The sequence below is a fragment of the Schistocerca serialis genome, chromosome 1 (genome assembly GCF_023864345.2).
Source record: "Schistocerca serialis cubense isolate TAMUIC-IGC-003099 chromosome 1, iqSchSeri2.2, whole genome shotgun sequence".
NCBI lineage: Eukaryota > Metazoa > Arthropoda > Insecta > Orthoptera > Acrididae > Schistocerca > Schistocerca serialis.
Window position 1 is genome coordinate 1071459067 of NC_064638.1, and position 15103 is coordinate 1071474169.

The following is a 15103-nucleotide window of genomic DNA, read 5'->3' on the forward strand; positions in this document are numbered from 1 at the left end:
ACATGGCCACTTTCAGAGGTGGCCCAACATCTGATGGGGTAGGATAATCCTGTGACAGGCCAGCAACAGAAAGTTCTGGGTGTGTGGATTTGGCAACTCTTGCGCTTGGGTTTTTCACAGGGATATGATACCTGTGGGAAGGGATTTGGGTTGGGAGTGGTATAGGGGAGGACCAAAATGTTGTTGAGGTTGGATGGGCAACAGACCATGACTTTAGGAGGGGTGGGAAGATTCTTGGATAGGATGTCCCTCATTTCAGGGTATGATGGTAGGTAATCAAAGTCCTGATGAAGGATTTGGTTCAGTTGTTCCAGTCCAGTGTGCTATTGGGTCACAAAGGGGGCAATCTTTTGTAGCTGGTTATTAGGGGTGACGGGAGGATTGAGGATGTGTGTGGAAATGGCATGATAGATCAGTTTGTAGACCGAGTCTGGGAGATAGTGGCTGTCCAAGAAGGCTTTGGCGAGACCTTCAGCATACTGGGCGAGGGAGTCCTTATTGTTGCAGAGACACCATCCCCAGGTGGCCAGGCTTTATTGGAGGGATTTTTTGGTGTGGAAGGGATGACAGCTGTCAAAATATAGGTCCTGTTGGTGGGTTTAATGTAGACAGAGGTGTGGATGGAGCCTTCAGAGAGGAGGATGTCTAGGAAGGTGACACACTGGTTTGAGGAGGACCACGTGAAGCAGATGGGAGAAAAGGTGTTGAGATTGTGAAGGAATGAGGATAAAGTGTCTTGGCCTTTAGCCCAGGTTGTGAAAATATCATCAACGAACCTGAACCAGACTAGGGTTTGGTGATTTGCGAGTTGGAAGGTCTCCTCTAGAGGATCCATAAACAGGTTTGCTTAGGAACATTTCATGTAGGTCCCCATGGCTGTGCCACAGACTTTTTTTGTATAACTTCGCATCAAAGGAGAATTAGTTGTGTTAAAGTTAGTAAGGTGTATGAGGAATGAGGTAGTGGGTTTGGAACATTGGGAAAGGTGGTACTCAACAGCTGCAAGACCATGGGCATGAGGTATGTTGGTGTATAGATAAGCAGTGTCAACAATGACAAGTAGGGATCCAGAAGGTAAAGGGTGGGGATGGTGGAGAGTCTGTGAAGGAAGTGGTTGGTATCTTTAATGTAGCAGGCTAGACTTTGGGCAATTGCTTGAAGGTGTTAGTCAATGATGGCTGAAATTCATTTTGTGGGGGCACAGGATTGTTGTGTTTGTGGACTTTAGGGAGCATTTAGAAGGTGGATGTGCAGGGTGTCATTTGGATGAGGAGGGAAATGGATTCGGAGGAGAGGTTCTGGGAAGGGCTTTAAGCAGGGATTGGAGGTTAAGTTGGACTTCTGGGATGGGATCACTCTGGCGAAGATCATAGGTGGAGGAGTCAGATAATTGGCAGAGGCCTTCTGCCAGGTAGTAACTGCAACTCATAATGGCAGTGGTGGAAACTTTGTTTGCAGGAGGGATAAAAGGGACAGGATTTGTTTTGAGGTTGTGTATGGCCGTCCTTTCTTCTGCTGAAAGGTTAGTGTCCTTAGGAAGGGACCTGGGGAAGGATAGTGAGGCCAAGTTGGAGGAAGGCAATTCCTGGGAGGTGACCAGGGGGTGATTAGGTGGGAGAGGATGAAAATCACAGTTGGATTGTGGTATGAACTGGGAGAGGCAGCGTTCAGTGTTGGCTTTGGTTGGAGGAATTGTTAGTAAAGAAGTGTTCCATAGCAGGGATCAAGAGAATGAGAGTAGATATTTGACAAGTCCAATATGCTTAAAGTTGTATGTAAATTGAAGGTGGAGAGAGGAGAAAGGAAAGGAAAGGGAAGAGATTATTGATGTCAGAAGCATCAGCAAATTACACATAACCAGTGGCAATGAACGAAAATGTATGCCAGACCAGGATTCGAACCGAGGATCTCCTGCTTACTTGGTAGTTGTGTTAACAACTGCACCACATGGATACAGTGGCAACTGCGCAGATTATCTCGGTGTGCCTCTCAGCCGACCCACACTCCCATCAAGCACCACCTAGCCGCAGTACCTACCTATGTCCTTCATGCTCACTACTCATACATTCCCACAGGAGTTCGGATGCACTTGTGCATCCGCACTGAAGAAAGTGGATTCGTTGCCCATCAAAGCAAATCAGTTATATGAATGGGTGGTGTTGGTTCTTTTGAACACGTCTGAAAGAACAGACACCACACTGAATCTGCAGCTGTGATACATTGTAAGTAAATTGAAGGTGGAAGGAGGAGATAAGAAAGTGAAGGGATTACTGATGACAATTGCATCAGGACATTACGTGGAATCTGCAATGAATGAAAATGTGTGTCAGACCGGGATTCGAACCCAGGATCTCCTGCTTGCAAGGCAGTTGTGTTAACCACTGCACCCAGACAGTGTGTTCAGTACAATGGCACGGACTATCTCAGCACACCTCTTGGGCAACCCACACTCCCATCGAGCACAGTCCCTGTCCATCCCTTCATGCTCGCTACTCTCAGATTCCCAAGGGAGGTCAGACGTATTTGTACATCTGCACTGAAGAAGGTGCATTTATCACCCACTGACATGAATCAATTACATGAATGCATGGTGTCTGTTCTTTTGGACATGTTGATGGGGGTGTGTGTCAGCCAAGAGGTGTGCCGAGATAGTCCGTACAGTTGTGATAAACACTGTAGCCAGGTGGTGCAGTGCTTAACACAACTGCCTAGTAAACAGGCGATCTCAGGTTCGAATCTCGGTCCAGCACACAACTTCATTCGTTGCCACTGATTATACATAACTTCCCAATGCAGCTGACATCTATAAACAATCCCATTTCATTTCCTTTCTCCTCCCTCCACCTTCAATTTACATGTAATGCAACACGACTGTGGATTAGCATGGTGTCTGTTCTTTCTGGCATGTCCAAGAAGGTGAGCTTAAATGTGAGGCCATTGGATAGGACTGAAACCTCAGTGGGAGTGAGTATTTTTGGCAGAAAAGTTAACAACAGTGTTCCAGGAATGTTTCATCATGTATTTAGAGGAGTGTTGATAGTGAGTTTTGGGGGATGTTGCAAGTTGAAAATGTCAGCTACATGCGGCCTGGGCACTATTACAGCTTGACAATGGGGTTGGATAGTGGTGCAAAAGGCATGATTAGGATCGCACCAGCTTAGATAACTTATGGAGGTGTCTGGAATTCTCCTCCAATTGCTGTCAAACATACCAACCGCTTCGTTCATCAGATCTCCACCATTCCCATCCCTTTATGTTCTGGATCCCTAGTCATCACTATTGACGCCACTCCCCTGTACATCGACATCCCTCATGTCCATGGCCTCACCCCTATTGAATACTATCTTCCTCAACGTCCTTCACACTCCAAACCCACTATGTCATTCCTCATAAACTTTACTAACTTTATTCTAACACACAACTACTTCTCCTTTGAAGGTAATGAATACAAACAAATCTGTGGCACAGCCATGGGCACCATCCTATGCCGACCTGTTGATGAGCCATCTAGAGGAGACATTCCTAGTCTCCCAAAACACCAAACCCCTAGTCTGGTTCAGGTTCATTGATGACATCTTCATGATTTGGACTCAGGACGAGAAACTCTATCCTCATTCATTCACAGCCTCAACACTTTCTCTCCCATCCACTGCATCTGGTCCTCCTCGATCCAGTGTGCCACTTTCCTGGACGTTGACCACCTCCTCCTCCCTGATGGTTCCATCCACACCTCTGTCCACATTAAACCCACCAACAGTCAAGTATTTTGACAGCTGTAGTCCCTTCCACATCAAAAAGTCCTTCCCATAAAGCCTGGTCACCCAGTGATAGTGTATCTGCACTGACAAAACTTCTTTGTCCAGCATGCACCCCCAAGAACAGCTACAAAGAAATGTCCCTTTCATGACTCAACCCCACACCAGATTGGAACAACTGAACCATATCATTCATCAGAGCTTCAATTACCTCATCATCATGCTGTGAAATGGGGAGCATCCTAACCAAGATCCTCTCCGTATGTCCTAAAGTAATGTTCTGCCACCCAACCAACCTCTACAACATCCTAGTCTATCCTTACACCACTCCCAACCCCAGTCCCTTGCCACAGCGTTCATATGCCCGTGGAAGACTCAGGTGCAAGAGCTGCCCAATCCACACTCCCAGCACTTCCTATTCCAGTCCTGTCATAGGCTTATCCCACCCTATCAGAGACCAGGCCACCTGTGAAAGTGGCCATGTCATATACGAGTTCTGTTGCAATCACTGCATAGATTTTTATATTGGTGTGACTACCAACCAGCTGTCCACCAGGATGAACAGCCACGGTTAAACTGTGGCCAAGAGCAACGTACACCACTCTGTGACTCAATATGCAGATGAACATAACATGTTTGATTTCAGTGGCTGTTTCACAACCCAGGCCACCTGGATCCTCCCCTCCACCACCAGTTTTTCTGAACTGTGCAGACAAAAATTATCTGTACAACAAAATCTCTGCTCCTGTTGTCAACCTGTGGTAACCTACTATCCCAACACGCTCCCACCAATGGTCTCCACCCTCTGTGTCCTGCCACCTCTCCCTATTCACATCCCCTCACTCTCATTGTGTGCCACCATTTGCCAATGCACCCAGTCGTCTTTCCCCTCTTCAGCTCCTCTGCTTTCCTGTTCACTCCCCGCTCAACAACCTCCTTACACTGTGCCTGGTAGCTTTCATACTCCTCCTCCCCCCCCTGCAAACTCCACCAGACAGTGCTCTCTCTCTCTCTCTCTCTCTCTCTCTCTCTCTCTCTCCCCCCCCCCCCCAAATACCCTGCTATCCCTCCCTCTTCCCACCCCCAAGCGGATTGCTGCTTTCATTCTACGTGACAGGTACTTTACAGTCCGAACTGCAAGTGATGGCAGTCATATATGCTTGAGGTATGCTTGTTTGTGTGAATGAATGTGTGTGTTTTCTTTTCTGAAGGTGTTTTTGGCCAAAAGCTAAACTGTAATAGTCTTTTTGTCTGTGCACCCCAATGTGTCATCTTTCCTTATACTGTCACTTCACTTCATTATGATTAATCATGCAAATGATCCACAGAACATGAAACTGACTGATTATTTATGTATATAATGGAACAGCAGAAATCTAATATAAAGACAAAAGTGGCTGTTTCTTCCAATTCCCTATCATTATTTTCATACTGTGAACTACTGCACAAATTCCTCTCTCTTCACAATATCATTGTATTTACAGTAACTGAGTCACAGCTAGAGGTTCACTTTATCAAAACTACTGTTCATTAATTTTTGTACAGTACATAAATGATGTAGTAAATGGTAGGATAATGGGTAGTACTCGAAGGGAAATAAACACAAATGAATGTGTAAAAGAGGAACTAGGAGCTGAGAATTTCTCCTCCTGTTTGGTTTCTTTGTTTTGCATGTAATTAGAACCACACATCATTCAGTGTTACTCCGCTGTGTATTTTATATGCTTCAAAATCATAAATGACATTTTATAAGCAATAAAAATTAGCTGCTCGCAAACATCTGGACTTTTATGTAATGAAAGCAACTACTTTTGATACAATTATAGTTTACATGCATGACAACAAAAAATATCTACAGAATTATTGTTTTTATTTTGTGCTAAATGGAATGTTCATCATCATGATCAAGGCAAGAGCTTCCTGTTATCATTGATAAGGGGGAAAGTTGTTTAGCACTAACAGAAACATGTTTTATATAATCTCAATGAAGAATTGAAGCGATGTTTGACATGTTTTTTTTCCTTTTTTTTTTTTTAAGGAAATTGCATTCTCCAGTAGTACAGTATATGATAAATCTATTTTTCATTTTATTTTTATTTATTTTTACTGTAACAACCATCTGTTTCACATTGCAAATCAACAATTTCCTAATAAAACCTCAATAAAATATTGACATTTTCAATTTTACAATAAATACTGTTTGTTGTTAAGTAACAGAGAGGAGGATAATTAAGAGGAACAAAATGTTCTGTAGGTTAGGCAGACCTTTATATATCCTCAACCAGTTTTATACACAGTCCACCATGTACTGGTAACATGGTTAGTATCTTAACTGATCAAAGCTACTCGGAAAACTACCATAGCTTATACCTACTTATAATAGCCTATGGTAGTTCTACAACTCTAGCCACAGCTCACCCATAATGAGTTCAGTTTCAGAAGCTGAACTTGATACTGTTAAGTGGCCTTTCTAATAATATCAATGTGTTGACAATAGTTGATGTTTTTTAATATCCACTGGGGAAAGGGATTGGGAGGGGGGGGGGGGGGGCAACAGTTTCAAGTTTTAGGGTGGGTGAAGAGACACTTGTTTTTTAATTACTCACCTTCTGCTTTTATTGGTATAAGAGCAATTGGTGGCATTGAGTATGTTTTGAGATGAGGTAAACTATCATAATTATTTAGATAAGTTTTCAGTATTCTTTGAACTGAATCATGGAGTGAACACTGCAGTGAGCTATACAACAGTCTTTCATGGATGGTATTTGCATGGTCAGAGGTAAGAAACTAGGCTCAGAAACATACCTTGGGCCACAGCCTAATGCCCCAACATAAAAAAATCACCAGTGTTGTGAACAGTAATTTCCATAATTGCAGTAACAAAGGTGAGGTAGTGGGAAATTCACACTCTTCAGCATTTCTTCCATCTTGGAGTGCTATTCTCACAGTATTGTGGAAGAGTCTGCAGAGTTTATTAGGAGTCAAGGAAAATTAATGGCAAGTTGAAGTTCTGAATCAGTTTGTGATGTGTGCTCAAGTAGCTACCAAAAGAGATGTGATCAAAAAGGCAAGCCACCATACAGTTAGTCTCACATATTCAAAATTAAATGAATTTGGATACAGTATCCATAGTCACATTCTAGCAAGATGAGTTCATAAACACTTAATTTTGCTCTGTATACTGCTCCAAGATAATGTTTAAGTAAACAGAGGTATTATGTAAAATTTTACTTAATTCCAATTTTCATTATAATCTAATCTATATCTACATACATGCATACTCCACAAGCAGCATGTGGTGCATGGTAGAGGGAACTTTGTAGCACTACCAGCCATTTCCTTTCCTGTTCCACTCACAGATAGAGCATGGGAAAAACGACTATCTATATGCTTCTACATGAGCTATAATTTCTCTTATCTTCATGGTCCCTACACAAAATGTACGTTGGTGGCAGCAATCATTCTGCAGTCAGCTTCAGATGTCAATTCTCTAAATTTTCTCAATAATGTTACTTGAAAAGAACATTACCTTCCCTCCAGGGATTCTCATTAGAGTTCCTGAAGCGTATCTGTAATACTTGCGTGTTGTTCAAACTAACTGGTAATAAATCTAGCAACCCACCTCTAAATTGCTTTGAGGTCTTCCTTTAAACCAACCTGGTGAGGATCCCAAATACTCTACCAGTACTCAAGAATTGGACATACTAGTTTTCTCTATGCTGTCTCCTTTACAGATGAACTGCACTTAAGTCATGGTTTCATTTTTTATGAGGAGGATAAGATGATAAGGAAGTTGGAATGTAAAAAGAGATAACAATTATATTTTATTGTGACAACAATTCAGTGGCAGTGCAAAGTAACATGATTACAAAGTATTAAAAATATCTTTAAAAAAAACATTCTATTGAACAGCACATGTAACAAATATTCAAGTTCATCAGTTAAGGCACTATTTCAACATATTGACATTTTTATATACAACGAACATCTGTCAAGAAATTATGAACTGAAACAGACAATACATTTTTAACTTTCAATATTCTGATTATGTTCTAAACATTAACAATAATAGAAAACCCATGTCCGTTTTCAATCTCTTAAAATTAGGTAATTGGCAATTGGAGCTGCTGTAACCATCTTGAGATAAAAATGTGTCATTGTTAAAGGCAATAAAAACACAAATGAATATTGATCAGCTTGAAAGTCAATATGTACATGTTCATCTCCAGAAACAGTGCCTACCAGTTTTGTCCGTCAGGAGAGCAAATTGTTTTAGTAAAAAAATAAGATTAACAATCTTGACCAGTTGGTTACTTTATTCTTAGCAACTTGTAGGCACTTTCTTGTTGCCAGTTATTGAAAATAAGCTCAATTGTAATTAAATTTTTAATTCAACAGCAGTGTATTTCAAAGTTACATTACTTTATTGTTAATGTCAGATCAGTTAAACAGTGTAAAAGAAATTTATTCAGTAATGAAGTGAGGTCAAAGAATAATGTTAGTACTTACAATAGAGACCGTTACATATTTTCATCATGTGTTAAGAAAGACAATATCTATGTTCCACTGCACATATAGCATAAATGAAATGAGAGATTCTTGCACTGTCAAGAATATTAAAACTGAATTTAGCTGAATGCTACAAAGAATTAGAGAAGTACTGCCAGATCATCTAGACAACAATTATTTCTCTACCCTCATGAGTGTTATGCTGTGTCTCCGTCTTGCAACAAACTGTGTCTGACTATGTGGGTACTCTGGCTATGTTAGTTCTTCTTTGTGAAGTGTGAGTAATAAATTTAATGGTTCCCAGAAGCTGAAAGTTATAATGTTGACAATAACACAACTATAGTGGACTTATGTCCCAAATCCATGAATATGAAACGAATGCTGAAGACAAGGGGATTAACCAACAGGACCCCACTCACAAAAAGCAAATGAACACCAGGGTTTCAAGCACGTTTTTAAGAATTGAGTGACCTACGGCCTCTGAAGATATGTAACAGAAGAGAACTGTAAGTAATTTACACATTCTAGGGAACGCTAATTTGTAAATGGCTCTTCAGATATTCATAATACCATACCTGGGCATTGTTTCTCAAGAGTAGTAACATTAAATTACATGCAATGATTAACCAATTACTTCTTTTATTTTCAAACAATAAATGAAAAAAGAACAATGCTTCCTTCAGAGGAAACTTGTTATTTTTAATGTGAGGAGGTACTGAAGAACCAGCAGGAGTAATATTTTCCAAAAAAGGTAACAACATGCAAACTATTACTTACAATCAATGTCCTAGAGTGTTTTTTTTTTACCATAAGTAGTTTATTTAAGCACCAACTACACTTGACTTGGATAGCTGCCTCCCACCCCCCACCCACCCTTTTTTTGACATGTCCTCAACCATTACATTAAAGAAGCTGCTTGAAAGAAAAAGCAGATTCTTGCAAAATTACAGTCAACATACAGATTTAGCACAATTCCAATGACCTTAGAAATGTCTGAACCACAACACCATTGAGACCATACTTGTGTCAAAGAACATTCTGCAAATTGTTAGTTGTGCTGAATGAGAATTTTAGATCGTCCCCTGTAGTCTCTAATTATAATTTACAGTCTCATACTGTGCCCTAATAGAGCAATGATGACACTTCAGTCAATCTAAGAAATTTAAGCAGAAGGCAGGATTAATGATGCTATTCCCATAATTAAATTGTATACAAGAAAAGTTATTTTGTTCATGATGAAATTTTTGACAAGGTGGCAAAATTGAAACATTGGCATTTAGCAAAGGAGCTTTCCCATTATCATCAGATTTTTACATTCTAAATTATATATATTGGTAACTAAATGTAAGGTAAAGCTGTCTTCATCCCAAAGCCAGGTATGAACACCACAGTGCTATACTACACATGATCGTATTGGGAATGATATGCACTTGCTTTCCTATGATCTTTGAATTGACTCCCTGTATAGAGAGACTTACAGTTTAAAATTGACTTCCAGTCATGGTCCAACTAGGCATTTTCCACATATACAAATTACTACCAGAGGCAAAATATGTGCTATGTAACAGAGGAAAAGAAACCTAGGACTGAAAGAAGATTTAATCCTGAAACTGTGTATATGTCGTCTGATACACCAAATAAAAATGCTCTTATATAAATGACAAGCTCTTGCACGACACTGTAGCACCAAAGTAATTCAAGCAGACATACAATTTTACAATTTCAGTCTAAATTACAAAACAAGTTACTATATCATTGTAATTCATAAGAAATAGGAAGATGTAAATGACAAACCCACATCGCATTTGGGCATTGTTGCACCAAAGTAATTTAAGTAAACTATATACAAAGATCAGCAGGATGCAGTAGTCACAGATTATTTAAACTCAAATCCGAACAGAATTTATAAAGATGATGTAAGGGAAATGAGAATCAATATTTTTCTGTATCAGATGAATGAATGCCCTTTGACATAAAAAAAGTAACATGTAAGTCACTTTCTAATTAAAGCATTTCTGCTGGATTATCTTATTAATTTTGATGGATGTCTCTTCACCAATGGTGAGCATCTGTATTTAAAAAGACGAGGCAGTGCAGCACTCAAATATATAGCTCTTTGTCTGTCCATCTGTCTGTCTCCCCCCCCCCCCTCCCCCTTTGTTTTCTAAGTTAACAAAAACAACAAGCCTTCAACAGTGCTCAACCAATTTCCACTCTGCAGCCATAGTACAATGCAGTCATTTCGCATTGCTAGCAATGACACACATCAAAAAGATTTCAGTGATCTCATTTCTATAAAGTACTTTTTCTTTTTATGCAGACAACAACAGTGTTTAAGATAAAAAAAATTATAGAAAAGTGGTATTACAAGTAGTAAAATATAATTGAATGAATCATGCAGCATTACTTGCTGCTAAGCATGTTATACCGTGTGACAATTCAGACTGTACTGTATGCACTGTGGTAATAACTAGTTCATCACAAAAAATGCTTCAGAATCAAAACAGAAACAAGATAGGATTAATAAGTAAAAAAAGAGTAACAGTCTGCATCATGCTATGCCACTTGGTGAATAGAAGTTTTATTTTCTTCAGTCTTTGGACGGTTGTCATTACAGATCTGTGGCATACAGTCTTCCACAAACAATAAAATAAAGGAAAGAGAGCATAAATGTTGACACAGTCAAAAAGAACAATTAGTATGAGATTATTTTATAAGCATGATCAAATACCCAAAATGCTGTGATGCTTTAGTATAATCACAAGCAATTAAACATCAGTGCTTGTCATTTACCAAGTTTTCTGGGTTGCTAATAATACATTTATTTACTTTTTATTGAAAACGAGTTATTATTAGCTTGTTTACAGGGAGATTCACTCAACAGGAAATTCAAATTATTGTCTCATGTAAAGGAAAATCATGAGTAGCTACAGTAAATAATTATTACACTAATGAAAGATCCACAATGTAAACAAATACAAAGAACTATTTACTCCACAGATGGAAGGTGCTTAACACATTTTAACACATACAGATAAAAGCGCACTCGGGATCTGGGCTGGGAGGAGGGGGGGGGGGTGGAACAGGGTGAGGCAACTCTTGTTGCTTTCACTATGAGTGAAATAGTTGTAAAGTTGCACAGCAAATGGTTCTAGGTGTTCTTGCTGCTGATCAGTATTCATTATATTTTCTGCCTTTCTTCAAACTGACATTGAATTGATAAGCCTGTGTGTCAGGGCAGGAAGCACGTTTGGTTTCTGAATAAAGAATTATTGAACTCCACTAAAAAAAACTTGAAATATGCAAGACCATGTAATGCAAAGGACACAGTCAATATTCAGTTACAGATTTTTCTTTTTGTTTTTTGCAGAAACTGACTAATCTACAGAGTGTACACTTTTCATTTGCCAGTTAAGAGAGCAGATTTATTTTAGAAAAAATGTGAGTGGGCAGGCAGCTCGGAGGGTGTATGCCAGGAGTAGATGTAGCTAAGTTTTTATAAATTGGTGTCTAATTACACAGAATTACTGAAAAGCAGCAGACATCTTCCTTGATGCTAAACAGTGTTATCATGGACAACAATGAATAACATTTTTTCAGCATATGGACACCTCACAGTATGGACGAGAGTATTTATCGCCATGAAGTGTAAGTCACTGCAAGGTATCCAGAAAAAGGATCATCTCTTTGGTTGCCAGTGATCTGTGGAGGCAGATGTGCAGAACAGTTGAAAACTGGGTAGCATTCTGAGAGGATGTGTCACAGAACGGCAGAAAGGTGCAGATCTCAGAAACTAAGGCAACCACTCTGTATGGTGAACACTACGAAATGCAGAGAGTAGTGAAATATTAATACCACGAAAGCCTACATGACCTGTATTTTGTTGTTAATAAGAAACAAAAATAATACGCAACAGTATAGTGGACTACTTCCTCATAAACAGCTTCAGGGAAGATATACATGCCTTTTTATATTGCCTCTTTCTGAGGGTTGTTGCAAGGAGCAGAAGTCGTAAACAGAAATTTACTGCCTTCACAAGACTATATTATATTCACAAGACTACATTATATCTAATCAGAGTTGCAATTGCTTCTCTAAGCAGCAGTCTTGAAGACATCTGTGAATGATGTTTGCGACAGTACTTTGCGTACCACACAACAATGGCAGCGCAGACGATACTTTACATGGTATTTTTTGGTCACAGAAATTGGGCAAATTTTCCCTTTTTTTTAGATTCATAATCACAGCAGCAACAAATACACACAGCATATGCACTAAGAGATTTGTTTGGGCAGAACAATACTGATGAGCAATATAACCCAGGACGAAGTCTTTCTCTTATTTTTATTCATCCCCTCATCTTTTCTTGGCATTTCACTTTGCTTATACGTGTCTGCTATCATTACTGTGGATCTCTGTATCTGCATCTACAGATATAGTTCCTGGCACCAGAATTGAATTCCAAATATTTTTGTGACTGACTATTTATCTGTACACCTACCCAGAACTCCACTTACTTCAAGGCTATTCCCAAAGGTACGTGTGACTTCCTTATCAATTCCCCCCCTCCCCCTATTCCCTTCCCAAAATTACTGGCATTATTATTTAACTTTTGAGAACTTCACCCTCCAACACAACACCTATGAAATTATGGTTTTAATACTCTCAACCCAGTACACATATGATAAAATGACCATCGCACCATCAGTTAAATTTACAGAAGAAATTCATACAAGTCTTGTATACAGTAATACACAGATAGAACCAGTTTCTGTGAGGAACTTCCTCTAAATGCTCAGCCATATTGTCATGTAGAAACTACAAAAAATATCATCACTTTCTAAACACCCTTCCACAGACATGTACTCTCTTGTTTCTGCTTCTGGTATGCTTACTAATAACATATGTGAGACTTTTTTGTTGTAGACAAAAGATCTAACAGATTTCCAGCGCAATGGTACAAAATATTCACACTTCATTTAACTGAAGGCATAGAGATTATACTAAAAGATGTTACACATATTTTGTTGGTCTCTTGGAGACACTACATTTCCACTGGTAACAAAAATGGATGATGTCATAAGAAGATCAACACATACAGTTATTGTCTTATTCCTATAACAATAAAGAGTTACATGCAAAAATATAAATCAACAAAAAGGAAAGTAAAAGTCGAATTAACACCATTCCAAGCGAACAGCTTTGCACAGAAACAGTCATGTGTAACCATGAAATGATTATCAAATTTTAGTCCTAACTAGTATAGAACCATTGTAGCTTTGCTACAGCTGCTTGTGTGTCTCTTTTTGAACACATCACATTTCAGTTTTATCTAAACATTATGTGTGTATATATATATACATAATAATAAATAGAATCCATCCTTAAGTTTTACTGGCTGCATTTATAATTCATGCTTGCTCCAGTACTAAGCGTTCACATAAATGTTTCAGAAACAAATGTTTCAGAAGAATGCTTTTAGCAAAAATTTAATTTACAGAATTGCAACAAAGTGTATCTGCAGAGAAAGTCACTGACATCCCAAATAAAAGCTTTAAACTTTAAATTTAGCTCTAGACATGATTCTAATTCCCTCCCCTCCTACTCTCTCTCTCTCTCTCTCTCTCTCTCTCTCTCTCTCTCTCTCTCTCTCTCTCTCTCTCTCCCCCCCCCCCCCCTCCCTCTCATGCACAACAAACACATCAGTTGAGAGGGGGGACAGGCAGAGGTGAAAGTATGAAAGATAGATAAATAGGGAGAGTGACTTTCATGTATCATAAAAGTATCAGATCTATGATGCAAATATTATCTTTGCAACGGAAAGAAAAGTATTCCGCTGCACACAACACAACAGAAAATAAATAACTAATTTTAAAAATGACAAAGTATCATAATGTGATGTCATAACGTGAGATAAATCTCTTTACTCATACTTCCTATAACAACACACACGCTCGCGCGCGCGCACACACACACACACACACACTTCTTTTTCAAATATGTTGATAGAAACTGCAAGGCAACGATACTGTATGGTATCACAGATTAAGGTACAATGTGTCAACAGATGAATATCACAATGTGGAAGCATTTTTGCCAGTTAAAATGTAAATCTTCATACTCCAACTTCCATGGGAAGTGAAAAATCCTGCACAATGTATCATTTTACAACAAAGCCACTACATTTACAGAAATTAACAGGTACGATTCCAGTGCCTTAAGTGCAGCTATAGATTAGGTGTCTATTAGTACAGAATATATGGAAACAAAAATCAGTCTGTGGTATCTGTGCTTTCACTACAAGTCCTGTCAAAAGGGTTTGAATCGCCACCATCTATCTTACTTGTCGAGCGGTGGGTTCTGGTTGCACTGTCAGATCGCTCAGCACTTAAGTTAGCTCGGTGCTCACGCCTCCATTTGAGAATTGCTTTCCATACTCTCAACTCGACACCACCTCTAAAAAATTGAGAAAAAATGGAATACTCACTGAATAGTATCAGTAAATTAATACTGTGTATAATAAAGACAAGTCATTAGGGTTGAGCATACATGACAACATTAACTGTTCTCTCTCTCTCTCTCTCTCTCTCTCTCTCTGAAAGAAAAACCATTAGCTCACAATCATTTGAAGGATGGGAGAGGGAACTGCTCATGGCCTTATAAGCCTTATTGACTGATCCATCTACACTTTCGTCTGATGGAATTTAAGGTTCCGATAAGAAATTTAAAGCTGGATGATCAGCTGGAGATATGAGTTGGACCCTCACGCCTTCATATCCACAATGCTACATGGCTTTGTTTCAGAAGAGGCACAGGTAGCAATAGTGGATAATGTACCG

The 15103-nt window shown here is 39.2% G+C and overlaps 1 protein-coding gene across 1 annotated transcript in view; it reads right to left on the minus strand.

Moving 5' to 3' along the window:
• Positions 1–13935: 13935 nt before the first annotated feature.
• The window catches only part of LOC126415813 (mitogen-activated protein kinase kinase kinase 15), a 166146-nt gene continuing 164978 nt past the window's right edge, over positions 13936–15103 (minus strand). The window contains exon 26 of the mRNA XM_050083458.1: positions 13936–14720. Coding sequence (XP_049939415.1) covers positions 14537–14720 — 184 coding nt within the window. The 3' untranslated portion in view covers positions 13936–14536. The remainder of the gene's footprint in view (positions 14721–15103) is intronic.